This window comes from Silurus meridionalis, chromosome 19 (genome assembly GCF_014805685.1).
Source record: "Silurus meridionalis isolate SWU-2019-XX chromosome 19, ASM1480568v1, whole genome shotgun sequence".
Classification (NCBI taxonomy): domain Eukaryota; kingdom Metazoa; phylum Chordata; class Actinopteri; order Siluriformes; family Siluridae; genus Silurus; species Silurus meridionalis.
This window is the reverse complement of record NC_060902.1, coordinates 15,725,023-15,738,999: the sequence shown is the minus strand read 5'-3', so window position 1 is coordinate 15,738,999 and position 13,977 is coordinate 15,725,023. Positions and strand designations below refer to the sequence as shown.

The window sequence follows — 13,977 nt, the reverse complement described above, 5'->3', positions numbered from 1 at the left end:
TGATCCATCTGGTCTTGGTTTCCTGAACTCGCTATTACTCGTGACGTCTGCGTACGTTCCTCATCCGCTTCATCAATACCGAAATTCTTTAGCTGGCTCTTAATTAGGACATGTGTCCCGTATGCTCACTGAGCTCAATCTGTGGTGAGAACAATTCAATATTCGAGTATAAATCATCAGGTTAAACCTGAATTTAAAGTGAAAAGGTTTCTGCTTTTAGATAGGAAATCTGGACCAAAATTATTGGGACACCTGGCTTTTCCAGCCGTGTGTGGTTCTTCCCCAAACTGTTACCACTAAGCTGAAGGCACACTATTGTACAGGATGAAAATGAAATGAAATTTTCTTTTCACTTGAACTAGAAGACCCGAACTGTTCCAGCGTTTGCACAAAGCCAGCTCCATGAAGATATGCTTCACATGGGTTGCAGTGGAAGATCTCCTTCTATAGAGCTCCAACCCTATTGGACATGAGGAATGTGAACGCCGACTGCACCCCAGGCCTCTTCACCTCACCTTCATCAGTACCTGACTTTATTAACACACATGTGGCTGAACAAATCTCCACAAGATCTTCTTAGAAGAATGATGAGGACTAAGTGTGGAATGAGATGCTCAAAAATTACATCATTTTATGTACTGGTGCCTGCAAACTTTTGTCCATATAGTGTATACCCCTCGAGGGTCTACCAGTCCCATCATTTCGGAGCTTGTGCATTGACAAAGCAATGGGTTTTAGAAATCGAGTGAAATTTATATTGATATCAAATATTGGCAAAAACTAACAAATATATTCCCCAAACTGCCACCAAGCAGGAGAAGATAAATGAGAGCGACGGATGGAATCGATTTAGCTGGATTTTTGATCAGAAGGCCGTGAGTTCAAATCCCACCACCTTAACCCTCAACTGCTCAGTTTTGCAAATGAGATCAGGATGAGGGCATCTGCCGAATGGAGTAAATGTAAAAGAACTTATAATGAAACTTTCCAAGTTTTTTTTAGACTTAGTCAGAGGTTGGGAATTCCAATTTTGGAGCTTTGGTGGAGCTCGGCAAAAGAATAAGGTTTCATGATTATATATAGATTGATGATGATGATGGCGATGTGGCCAACGCCAACCCCAACCCCATGAGCAGACAAAGAGCCCCAAGCTACAAACAAACAACTGTCTCTTGGTTTTTGCTTCATCTCAGGTGCAGTACAGTGACACACAGGAAGGTTTTGGTGAGGTGTGTTTGTGTGTGTGGTTGATCAGACCAGATGTTAGGAAAGCCTGTGAACGCTTTGAGATCCATGTGGGTTGACAAGCATTGTTAGATCATTGGAAGTCTTGGCGTGTGTTGGCTCGTCTCTGTTCGCCTCACTGCACCCGTTTACACTTGCCGTATGTTCAGTCAGTTCCGAGTGGCCTGCTTCCACAGAGCTGTGAAGTTGTGTGTGTGTGTGTGTGTGTGTGTGTGTGTGTGCTCAGCCACAGAGCATCAGGTTCTTGGTGTGTGTGTATGTGCGAATGAGCATGCTCTCCTCATACCTCAAGGGTCAGGCTTCATCGGTTTCCAGGGAAACCGTCTGTTGCTCCTGTGCCGCCAGATGGACCTGACCGTCGGAATCCGTTCCTCGCAGCGCGACCACACACACACACACACACACACACACACACACGGACACGGACACATGGACACTCTCGTTTCATTTAACACAGTGATTAGTTTCCACCGTGCCTGCCATCTGAGGGTCACGCTGTTCCAGTTGATGCTGTTCTGCACCCACAGACGCGGTAGCAACTTAGCTACGGGTTTAGCGTCGAACGGCGTGTTTATCACCTCAGCGAACTTTTATTACCGGCTCACTTCACCGTGTAGGTTCTGCTAATTGACGTCGACGATCCAATCCAGTGATACGTTAGCAAAATGCTGGTAACGCCCGTGCGAAAAATGCGCCAATCCCATTCTCCTTCATTAGCATCCGATATCGGAGAGCGACGCGATCCGCTGCACTTTCTTTCCTTTTAGTTAGCAAGCTAACAGCTAGCTAAGAGTACAGTCTGCAAGACTAATCAACAATCCCCTTTATTTTCCATGAATGGATGTTTCCAAACAAAAAATGTTTCACCTTTCTGTTCTTCCCGAAACGTTTTTTTTTTTGCTTAAGCAATAATGATGGCACCCTTTACCACTCATTACTATGTGCACCTACACGCTAGCTGAGTCAGAACTACGGCTTTCCTGGGCCGTGTTTGTGTCTTGGCTAGGAGAAACCGTCTTTGTTGTACGTCTAATCTTGCAATCTCTTGAAGATAAACGTTTCTGGAAGTGAGATTTCATGCATTTTTATGGGCTGGCATTGCTCCACACCCTTCCAAGTACCCTTCACTCGTGTGCGTTTGGTGTAGGAAAGGACGCGGCGGCTCTCCCCGTGGGTTCTTAGCATCTTTATCTGCGCTCACCTTGTGTTCGTCCTCTCGTGTGTGTGTGTGTGTGTGTGTGTGTGTGTTGCTGTCCATACAGTGCAGCCCCTTCATTTGCTGTCTCCTCACACCGCATCTCTGTCTGAGCGAGAGCTTCCATTCCTCTGGCTTTCGCCGATCAGAGCGAAGAGCAGATGAAGGGGAAAAAAGAAGGAATAAGAGAACAGAAAGAGGAGCGAGTTTTAAACGTTTAATGGGCTGTAACTCGGCTGGCGAAGGAAGGAGGAAGGAACGTGTGTTTTCAATGCTTGGAAGAAAAAAGTTGGTCGACTTGAATGCTGTCTCATTGCTTAAGTTTCAATCTGTCAATCAACACTTTTTTTTTTTTTTTTTTTTATGATTGCACTTGAATTTATTGCCAGGATGGATGATGCATTTTCTAGAATCAATTTGGCCCCGCCCTTTAATTTTCTGCCATTGTATTCTTGGATTTGTACTTCAGTCACTGTTTCAATTCACTTGACTCCTCCCCATCAGCTTTCTGATGTCAGTTGGCTCCGCCCCCTCACCATTCTTTTATTATCATCGCCCTTCAACTTTCGGCCATTAGTCTCTGGGTCGCTCCCTTAGTCTTTGCTTCTGTTCAGCTTTTTTGTTCGTCTTTCTGGTGTCCTCAACTTGACTCCGCCCCCTCAACATTCCTCCATCATTTAGTTAGCCTCACATTTCAGTTTTCTGCCATAAGTCTCTTGGCCGTGCCGTTTAGTTTCTGGTTCTACACACTTGATCGTTCCCCACTTGTGATCCACTCAGCCCCTGTTTTCTTCCGATGTCCAATTTGGTCTTGGCTAAAAACATCGAGACGGGATCCTGTGCTCTAGCATTGTAGTAGGGGGCTGCATTAGGACAACGCAAATCTCGCCAGAGCGGGCGTTTTGACCTTTGCCGTGGGCGGTCAAACAAATATACCGCGACTCCCGCCATCCCGTAGAGGGCGCTAGTTGTAATGTTTTGTTTAGAAGTTCTTTTAGTTAGAGTTTTTTTAAGGCTAATAAATAAAAAACAAATAACATTAAATAAACCCAAGGTGTTTGCCATGTGTGGTGCTTCACTTTAGCATTGCTTTATATACCAGTTTAACGGTTTATGCCTGTTATTATTCCCTAAGTTCATCATAGCCTCAAGGTTTGTGTACATTTTTACACAATCTTTCTAAGCTGTGACCGAATGATGAAGAAAACAGTCAGGGCTCTAAACCAATAGTCTTCGCATGGACATTGTAATGGCAGCTTGGGTTTAAAAGCTGCACGTAGCCGAGATGCCGCTTTGTTGTTCTCGTTGTTCCTACTTTATGTCCAACAAGCAGGATGATCACTAGGCATGATGCATGAAACCAGACCCGACAGAAAAGGATTTATGGAATGCGAATAAGCTGTTGAGATAATAAGAGCTGCTGTGTGTGTGTGTGTGTGTGTGTGTGTGTGTGTGTCCAGCAATGCTTTGCCCTTGGGCCTGTTAGCAATCAATAAGCATTTTTTTGCGTAGATAGAATCAGGACACACCTACACACACAAATACACACACACACCGAGCTGTAAGGTTAAAGGTGGACCATTTCCCTGGGAATGAACTCGCTCTAATCCGCCAGTAAACATGTTTATGGACTTTTTTGTCACTCACAAGAAATACATAATAATAAACACAACACCTAGGGGTCACGCCGTGCCTTCAGTATCCGCTACCCATCCCCGTTCCCATTGACCTGTAAAACGCTCATCGACGAGCGCGTCATTTATGAGTTCGACCCCACACCTCTGGCAGACGGAGAAAAAGAGAGATGGATGTAGAGAAGGAGAGGAGGGGATGGTCCCCGTGGTACCGACAGCGAGGATGGGAGAGAAGCGAGAGAGAGGATGAAAGAGAGCGAGTCTGTGATGGGTGCACAGCAGGGGGTGGGGTGGGGTGGGGTGGGAGGGAGGGGAAATGGGAAAAGGCTGGAGATTGAGAGAGAGAGGGAGGAGGAAAAAGACGAGCCTGTCGATTCGGGAGCTTTTCCGAAGAGGAGGCGCAAGGAGCTGGCATGCTGGAAGATGGTCTCAGTAAGAGGAGAACTGAGCGTTGCCTATAATTTAATGTTCAGTAGCTTGGATTCCTGCTCCATGGGTAATAGATTAGAACCTGTCCAGCTCTGCCACTCTCACGTCTTTGTTTTCCTTTATTTTCCACGCCGTCGAGAGCAGCGCGAGGGATCTTTCCGAGGCTGTCTTTTGAATTTTGCAAGGCTTTGGTGGATCGAGATTGCTGGGTTTAGTTCTTTATTTTCACCACAGCGAGTGAGCAAGAGAGTAAGAGTGAGAGAGAGAGAGAGAGAGAGAGAGAGAGAGGAAGGCTGTTGCTGCCTCTGTGCTGAGCGCTACAGTCAGATCAGTTCGGTTTGGAAATGCTTTGCCTGTAGGGAAGGTGACATTTAAACATGCAATATTAATATTTCCCTCTGTCCTTTTTTTTTTTCTTTTTCCCTTTCTTCCTCTAGGGGTGGCTCCTGTCAAGAAAAGCCCAAAACTGGTGAGTATTTGATTTTTCTACATTTCTCAGCCTGTTTCTACTTCTCACTATCTGTCCATCTCTTCCGATTTTACCTGCTGTTGCTTAGCCTCCATCATCCTCGCTCCCTCGCTCGCTCGCAGTGTGTGTGTGTGTGTGTGTGTTTTAAGCGTGCGACCGAGGTTCGCTACGTGCCAGGAAATAATTCGAGTGTTTTGGATGTTGTCAGTAATTGTCAGTGTGAGGAATCCTGGGATGCCACGCTCTGATTTCCAGGGAGAATGAGGAGGAGGAGGGTTTGTTTGCATTCGTCTCGATACCAGGTTTTGAAACGCGTCTGACGATGGAGTCGAGCTGGAAGAGCTCCAGAGCACCACCTACAGGAGTGTGTGCTTACCTCTAGGGGTTATTTCGGATGTAAAAGGTGTCGAATGTTTTAAGGTGCAGGTATAGATATCCATAATACTACATAATGAGGAACTGGATATGCAAGTGTTAAGAACCTTAAGGGAAGTGGCAGCTCAGTGGACAAGATGTTGAAATCCATGCAACACCAAGCTGCCACTGGAATTTGCTCTGTATAAGAATGTAATAGATTTACATTTAAATGTACAGCATTTGGCAGACTCCCTTATCCAGAGTGACTTACATTTATCTCATTCATACAACTAAGCAGCTATGTGGTTAAGGGCCTTCATCAGGGGCCCAGGAGTGGCAGCTTGGTGGTGGCATTTGAACTCATGACCTCCAGAGCCAAAGTCCCTTGCAGATTGAACCTAGAATTGTTTCCTTCATAGAAGGTTTGATGTAGAAATCACTTTCAAATAATTTAATACATATTTTAGGGCTGTTAATCGCAACTTAATCGCACATTTGTTTCCGTTCTAAATGTACCGTAAATGAATACTTTCAAATTTTTAATACTCTTATCAACATGTCCATGGAGAAATATGGATGCTTTATAGAAATGCATGTTTATTATTAGTGAAACCAAACTCAACGTAGAGCAAAATATTCTTGTAAACGTTTTTAAAATAACGATGGTGTTTTAAATGACGTAAAACATCAGGACAGAACTTTTGCTATGTTTCCACACGGACAGTTTTATTTGACGGATGTGTGCATCATGGCGGATTTTGGTGCTGTATTTGAGTCTTGGACCATCAGAAAAACAAATGTTAAGTGGTAAATATGTATATATTTATATATAAATAAATAAAAGTTTTATGAAACCGTTTTTTAAAAATTCCTGAAAAATAGGTCTCCTAAAAAGTTCTAAGTGGCAAATGTACTGTGCATGTTTACATTCTACCCCTTAAGATGGCCAAAAAATAATAATATTTAATGCTACATTTTGTAATATTAAATGATAAATATGGTTGATTTTGAAACCAAAGGCATGCTGAAGCATTATATGCAGAATCCTACAAACTAAGCGTTTACCTTCCAAGTAGAACCTGATCATAAAGATCTGATTGAACATCAGTAGTGCTCTTGAGAACTCATTTTTTTCTACACTCTCAGGCAAAGATGTTACATAAAGAGCTTGATTAGGAGTTTAGGAGTTCTCTGGGTCATCTCATGGGGGACGTACTTGTATGTAGAACCCTGCATCAGTATGCCTACCGTTTACAAAACTAGAACATCCAGCCCTTAATCTCCTTGGGGATCCATTCTCTGACACTTAAAAAAAAAAAGATTGATTTCGCTCACGTTCTTGCTTTATGATGGTCTCGGATCTCAGTCGGCACATTGCTGCATGCAGAGATGTCTTTTTAATTTAGTTCAGCTGCATCCAGCAATCTGTTGTTTTCTCCAATGGGATTTCCTCTACAGATAGGAGATAATTGTTTTAGCAAGCATGGATTCAAGTAAGTGTGTGTACAGTCAGTGACAGCGGTAATTGTGATCCTGATACCATGTATGTGTTTTTTCCCCCCCTGTCTATGAAACAGTGTGAATGCTTTATCCGTCCCAATCAGACCTCAGTATGGGATGAAAATGGCTTTACGCTTACACAGCACATATATATTAAGGGAAAAGTGTGTTAGTAAGTACAGTAAGGTTTTAACGGTTCCTCTAAGAACTTTCTAAGCAGGCAAGCTTGAGGGAGCGATCCACTGACCGGATTTATAATGAACCTTTGTGTTATAATTCAAATATATAAACCCAAAACAACAACAAAAAATTGCATATATAAAACCCCAATTTGTTGAATTAAGTAGTTCAAATAACGACTCTTCTGTTCTGAGTCGTTCGTTCTTTTGTCACGGGGCTTCAATATTACGCTATGCGTTTATATATACATATATAAATTACTGGAACTATAGTAGAAGTTGGTGTATGTTGACCTGTTGGGGATCTGCTTATTAAAGTTTAACATTTTTTTTATTTCTGATCGAAAGAACAAAATTATTTTAAAAAGATTCGTTTATTTTTGATTAACGGGATTCAAAGAACCAATTTACTAAAACGAATCCATCACTGCAAGAATAGACAATGCGTCCTGCCCCCCCTTGTTCTCTCCTTTTACCTGGTTATATTCAAGAGAGAGGAATACTGTATTGAGCACCCTAATGCATGGTAGTGACGTAATCAAAATCTGGGTGGTTACAAGGTGCTGAACCACCATAAGTTGGGGATGTGATGGTGGTGTGGACAATTCATCCAATGGTGGTCATTTGTGTTTTGATCTGGTTTGAATGCCATAGCATATGATTTGCCATGCAAAAGTTGATTTATTGGATTAAGGTGATCGTGCAGTGGAACTTGTTACTGATTTGGACAAGTCGCTTTAACCTGGCAAATAAATGCACCAAGGACAAGTGGACCACTAATGTTTCCCCTTAATTTATTTATTGATTGTTTTTTTTTTTTACAGCTGTAGCTCTGTAGAAAGAGAACGTTAAAACTGTCAAGTGGAATTGTACGAGTGTACTCCAACCAAAGTTACAAATGCTACCAATAACAACCTGCTCTTACATACCCAATCTTTTCAGCTTTATACTCGACTGACCTGTGAACTCTCTTTTTTCATCATTCTCTGTTTTTATCACTCTCACACAAAACCTCTTCACATGCATACTCCTCTGAATGCTTCCAGCAACCTCTGGAGAGAAAAGACAGCCAGGGTAGCCACCGGAGCCTCCCCTCGGACTCGCCTCTTCACTCCTCGCAGGCTCCATCCACAGAGACGGCAGCTCCGCCTCCCCCCGCCCAGCCGCTGCCCGGCCTGCCCCCTCAGGAGCCGGTGACAGACGGCACGCTCGCCAAGAAACCGGACCCGTTCAAAATTTGGGCCCAATCCAGGAGCATGTATGAAAGTAGGCGTAAGTAATATGGGATTTTGGTGGTGGGTGCTTGGTGGGCTGGCACTGTGGGGTCAATCAAGGGTGGAATAATGGTGTTTGAGGATTCTTTGCTTTGCTTCTTGTGTTTTCTGGCTTTGTTGTTGTTTGTTTTTTCTCATCCACCTAAGACGGTGGGTTTTTTGTTTTTCTATCAAATTTTTTTTAGTGTAACCATGGCAGAAAATAATAAGGAGCAGTGTTAGTTAGATCCAAAAAGACGATCGCAGGTTAAACTCGGGTTGCCGACCTCAAACTTGTGCATATTCCATCTAAAACTTTCTGCAAAGCCTGTTGCAAGTGTATTCTGATGAAGCAGACCAATCCTGAAAGCGCCACTGTGGGTGGCAACCGAATCAAAAGTCTGCAGATCAAAGCAGACAGCTAAACACCAGTGGACACCCAAGTGGGGTTCCTGTTTGGCTAACGATGCAGTGTGTGTTATAGTGTTGCAGTTTTGGACAATAAAAATGACATCAAAACCTACCAAAGAAAAATAATGACCTCCCGAGCTTGGCTTTCTGGTTTCTACCTTGTTTAAAAATCTTGCCTTTGATCAGTTTCTTTTTTGTTCAGTTCCTTGGCATTGTTGGCGCACTCTCCTTCATAGCAGAAGCGGTAGTCGGGAATTTCAAGTCGAACGATATCTTTCTCTGCCATCGATTCCATTAGATCCATCAATAGTCCTAGATGTTTTCCTAGCCTTCTTCACAGGGCGGGTGCTTTACTTCCCATTAGCTGCCGTCTCTCAGTTGTGTGTGAACATAAATAAACTGAAGAAATATGTCTCCCGATTGGATAAATAAAAATTTTGGAACCTGGCTATGTTTCAGTAGAGTTACTATTGTAAAATCTTGCATTGTAGTACCAGTCAATCGTTGTTAGTTCTCTTGGCCTAACTCCAGCACCGTGACATAGCGTTAAAATCATGGCTCTGAGACGCCATTAGCTCTCTGTGAGAATCTGCGATCTGATTTTGCTGTCAGGGTCCATTATATTGCAATGCTCTGCTGTCCACACTTTGTGTAGTTATAATTAGCCTTCTCTGTGATCCGACCCTTTAGAGCAAAAGTGCCAGAAATCGACCAACTGGCTCTCTGGGCCAATTATACCTCATTCTTCGATCAGCGTTCCTTTTTTATACATTTTTAATGCTCCCTAAAAACCCACGGCCCTCTGACAGACGTGCAAATAACCAAAAAAAGCCGAAGATGGTGAAATCCCAGACTTGTTTCATGTCTTCGTGCTGGACAGGAGCGTCGGTTTGCAGGAGAGGACACGTGGTTCTTGGGTCTGGAGATTTCAGCAGTTAATCATTCCTCTGGTGACCCCTGCTTTCATGCAACTCTTTCATTATTGAACACTTTAAAGCGAAGGGGAGCTGTGACTCGTGGCGCTGCCCACGGATCTGAGCAGGGGCGGTGAATCAAAGACGACCTGGCAGATGAAATAAAGGAAGAGGAAGAGGAAAAGTTGCTTCTGAGCTGGCTTATGTTAACTGTGTGGGGTTTTATTTTTATGCGTGGGTACATGACTTGAAGCCGTGAAACCAAGGTCTTTCCTTCAGGAACAGCTGATCTCTGTGCACTAAGAGATAACTGGAGGCAGATCAATTAGATTGTGGTCGATTGCTGCTTTCGAAGGCAGCCAGAAGTCTGGAAGCTGTGCCTGAGCAGCCCTGAGAGGGAATTACCCAGTTCAGCTTAAACGCACAAAAGTATCATTAAGTGACTTCGGCTTAAAGCGAATGGAGGCTGAAAGCTGGGGCGCACCATAATAGACAATTTGGAGACTCATTTCTGCCGCTTAATGGAAATTGAATGATTTGGGAAAACTGACCACTCCCAGTGGCGGCCATTTTGTATGATGTGGGAGTCTTTCGACTCACTGCCTCTCATTGGCCTGTTAATGGAAATTTCAAGCTTAAAGTTTCCTGATAACTGCATCACCCACAATTGGGAGCAATACTGCAAAGGGACTGGGTGAAAGGGGAGCCCTTCTCAATTTTGAGTTTCAATTACCTTTCAGTGATTCAAAGTCATGACAAGGTTGCAATTGCTTTTTATTTTATTGCATGTGGTCACCTTAAACAATCGAGTGCATTGCAGATTTCAGATGTTATTGCCAAACCCTAATTTGCCTGGACGAGACTGTTCTAGTCTACCACTTCTCTTAATTGGGAACTCTCTTCCACCACAAAGCCAAACACTTTCAACTGGCAGGAAATAATTACAGTCCTCTCACCGTTCAGTTAGATAGCCATCCTCAGAACACCTGAACCTTTCATGACGTAGGTCCTCGTTGATTGGTCTTGCATTCCTGGCATTTCATTTGCAGTCTCCTACTTTTCCTGTCCCTGCACCTTTTCAGCTAATCGCAGAGAAATGCTACAGAAGCTCAGTACAGTCTGTGGAGGAAACTTGTGCTAATTGGCATTGGGACCATTGAAAACACCAAAAAAACAAACCAAAAGAAGTGAAAAAGAGGCTACTGATGATTCAATGTGCAGATTGCAGCCCAATCTGCTCTTGTTCCCGGTGCTCCCATATTGCTTCCTCCTGCATCAGCTGTGCACAATAGACCCAAATCCCTTTTTATCCAATCCAGCAGCTCTCAAACAGTAACCTCCATTTCAAAGAGTAGGGTTTTTATTAAAGCAAGACATTTTTGGTAGTGTTTTAAATCTTCATGTGAAAGCTGGAAATTTTGGTTAGAGTTACCATTGGTTGTTCTTGTCACTTGAGATCCTGAAAGAAAATTACACATTTATCAAGAGGAACCACATGACCAGGAATCATTCCTAACAACAGATATAAAGAAGGTTCTGCAAGTCATTTAGGCTGTAAGGGGCATCAAGCAGGTTCTTTTACTGCATTAAAAGATATCTTAATAGTCTTAGTCTGTCCTCTAAGGGTGAGTTTATATCTTCAAATCCACTTTCATGCCTCAGAAATTGAGCGATATTTGTTTGATGTTTGCCCTCGCTTGCTGTCTTACTCATGGTATTGACCAAAAAGCAAACTAAAAATGTCTTTTTTGGGGGGTCTGCCGGGGCTTAAAAGGCAACACACACCTGATGTATTTGTCGACATGATGGTAAGAGGGGGAGAAAAGTGGAATAAACCTTTAAACCTTAATCAAGTGAGCATTATTTGCTAGTCATGGAGTCAAAAATGATTAGATAGAGTGGCTCCAAAACTGTAGAAGGCACCAGGGTTTAACTTGTACAGACTGTAAGATTCATACATTATTTTGCCATTTTTTTGTCCAAGTTTGCGGACACATGTTCATAACTGCGGTATCTGCTTTTTGAGCATCGTATTCCTCGTTTAGTAGCAGTTTGAACTTTTAATTCCCTACACTAGATTTGCAATTGCACTTGTGGATGTTTGTGGATATTCATTCAGACACAAGTGTGTTAGTAAAGTCAAGTACTGATGTAGGTGAGGTAAGAAAGCCTGGAATGCAGTCAGCGTTCATGTTCATCATGTCCAATAGGGTTTAGAGCTCTATCGCAGGAGATCCTCCATTCCAACCCATGCAAAGCAGATCTTTATGAAGTTTGCACAAAGCATTCCTGTTCCGAGCAGGACTGGGTGTCATCCCATAGACAGAGTTCCTCTCTCATCTGCTCAACACTAATGTAAATGAATTATTATTCCTGATGCTGTACGAGATGGAGGAAATAAATAAGATATATGTTGCATTATTCTCTTTGTTCATTTCTGCTAGTATATTATTACTCCATTCAGGCTGCGATGATTTACAGGATAATTTTCAGCAGGGTAATCGCTGCCGCTGCAGGCCTGCCTGTCGATTGTAAGGCTTTATGAAAAATTGAATCTGACCGTAATTCTGATTGGGTCCAACCCCAGGTGCAACTGTTAAAATGATGACATTATTAGCACCGCTGCCGGTTTTTTTTTTTTTTTTTTACCGCCGTTCCTCGCTGCCTCGAGAGCACAGAACAGTGAGAATGATTAAGGCCGTGTGCGTCATGCTGCAGGTGAATTGACTGTGGCCTCGGGTTATTTGTTCCTTTTTTTTTTTTTACAGTGCCAGACTACCAGGAACAGGATATCTTTCTGTGGAGGAAAGATACAGGTTTTGGGTTCCGGATCCTCGGAGGGAATGAACCAGGAGAGCCAGTGAGTAAATTGAAATTTCTTTTTTTTTACTTATTTAATATGTTAGTATGCAAAAAAATACTTCTGTTACTTCTGTAGTAAATCAGGGACAATAATGTTGGAGAAATGATCACAGAAATGAACACAGCACACTTGGATTGTTATCGTTTGAGCTTAGCATACATATTCAACACTTATTAGATTTGACACTTGGGCTTTTTTCACTATAATTATATCACCGGACTGTTTGTTTGTCTGAACCATAAATAATCTCCTTCACCCTAACATCAAGACTAATCAAGGTATCGTATCTAAAATACTCTTACACGCTAGATCAAGACTCACCACAGTATCATTAAAGATACTCTCCTCCAGGCATAACGTTATGACCAGTGAAATGAAGAACACTAATCATCTCTTCATCATGGCACCTGTTAGTGGGTGGGATTTATTTATTAGGCGGCAAGTGAATTTTCTCCTCAAAGTTGACGTGTAAGAAGCAGGAAAAATGGGCAAGCGTAAGGATTTGAGCGAGTTTGACAAATGTGACGTCTAGACGACTGGTTTAGAGGATCTCCAAAACTGCAGCTCTTGTGGGATGTTCTGGTCTGCAGTGGTCAGAATCTATCAAAGGTGCTCCAAGGAAGGAACAGTGGTGAACCGGCGATAGGGTCATGAGGCTCACTGATGCACGTGGAGAGCGAAGGCTGGTCCGTGTGGTCCGATACAACAGACGAGCTCCCCTTTTAATGATTCCTGTCTTAAAACAAAGGTCATAGATTGTCTTTATAGCAAACAGAATAAAATTTTGCTAACAAACTCCGAGATTGAAACGTAACGTGAGGAAAAGTTAGAAAAATATCCCATAAGTAAGAGGCTGCTGGGGTTTTCAGGGAGTAGGTTTGTCCTTAATATTAAAATCATTCTTGTTTTTGTTCAGACCTTCACTGGACTTTCATTTCTGCATCTTATTTTAAAATTGTTAAAAGCCAAACTAATAATCAAAGTAAAAAAGGTCAGATTGAGTTTTTTTTCCCCCGGTAACACCACTCACTGGCTCTTTATATATTCGACAATAAATATCGCGCCCGCCGTACAGTCTTTTAGCCTTCTAGCAGTGCATCATTATGAAGTACTTTATCACGACTGCAGTCAGTAATACAAATTAGCTACTGCTTAGCTTTGTGATGAAAACATGAGTAATGACCTTCTCGAAAGGCCCTGAATAAACACAGCACACTGTACTAGAAACATTCCAACCTGAATTTGGCCTCTGTGCTTTTGAAAAAATAAATCTTGATTGTCAAGGACATGCAAAAAACATTCTGTTAAAAAAATAAATTTCCTATATAAATATGATAAAAACCAGACTGAGGGGGAAAGATGTGGTTTCTACATAAAGGTCTGTGTTTATTCACGTTGCATTTGATGAAATCTGATCAAAGAACACATTTACACACAAGTGATCAGCAGTTTCTTTGCTTTTCATGTTCTCTGGTGTGTCTCTACATGTTGACATGTAGGTTTTGTTCCAGTCTGTAATTTGCAAACA

The 13,977-nt window shown here is 42.5% G+C and overlaps 1 protein-coding gene across 9 annotated transcripts in view; it reads left to right on the top strand.

Annotated features, from left to right (window-relative positions):
- Window positions 1-13,977, top strand: part of magi1b (membrane associated guanylate kinase, WW and PDZ domain containing 1b) — a 130,670-nt gene that overhangs the window by 100,105 nt on the left and 16,588 nt on the right. For 8 of the 9 annotated variants that reach the window (XM_046874550.1, XM_046874549.1, XM_046874555.1 and 5 more), the window contains 3 exons: window positions 4,941-4,972; window positions 8,055-8,280; window positions 12,355-12,446. In XM_046874550.1, coding sequence (XP_046730506.1) covers window positions 4,941-4,972; window positions 8,055-8,280; window positions 12,355-12,446 — 350 coding nt within the window. The remainder of the gene's footprint in view (window positions 1-4,940; window positions 4,973-8,054; window positions 8,281-12,354; window positions 12,447-13,977) is intronic. The other variant, XM_046874552.1, reaches the window with a different exon arrangement.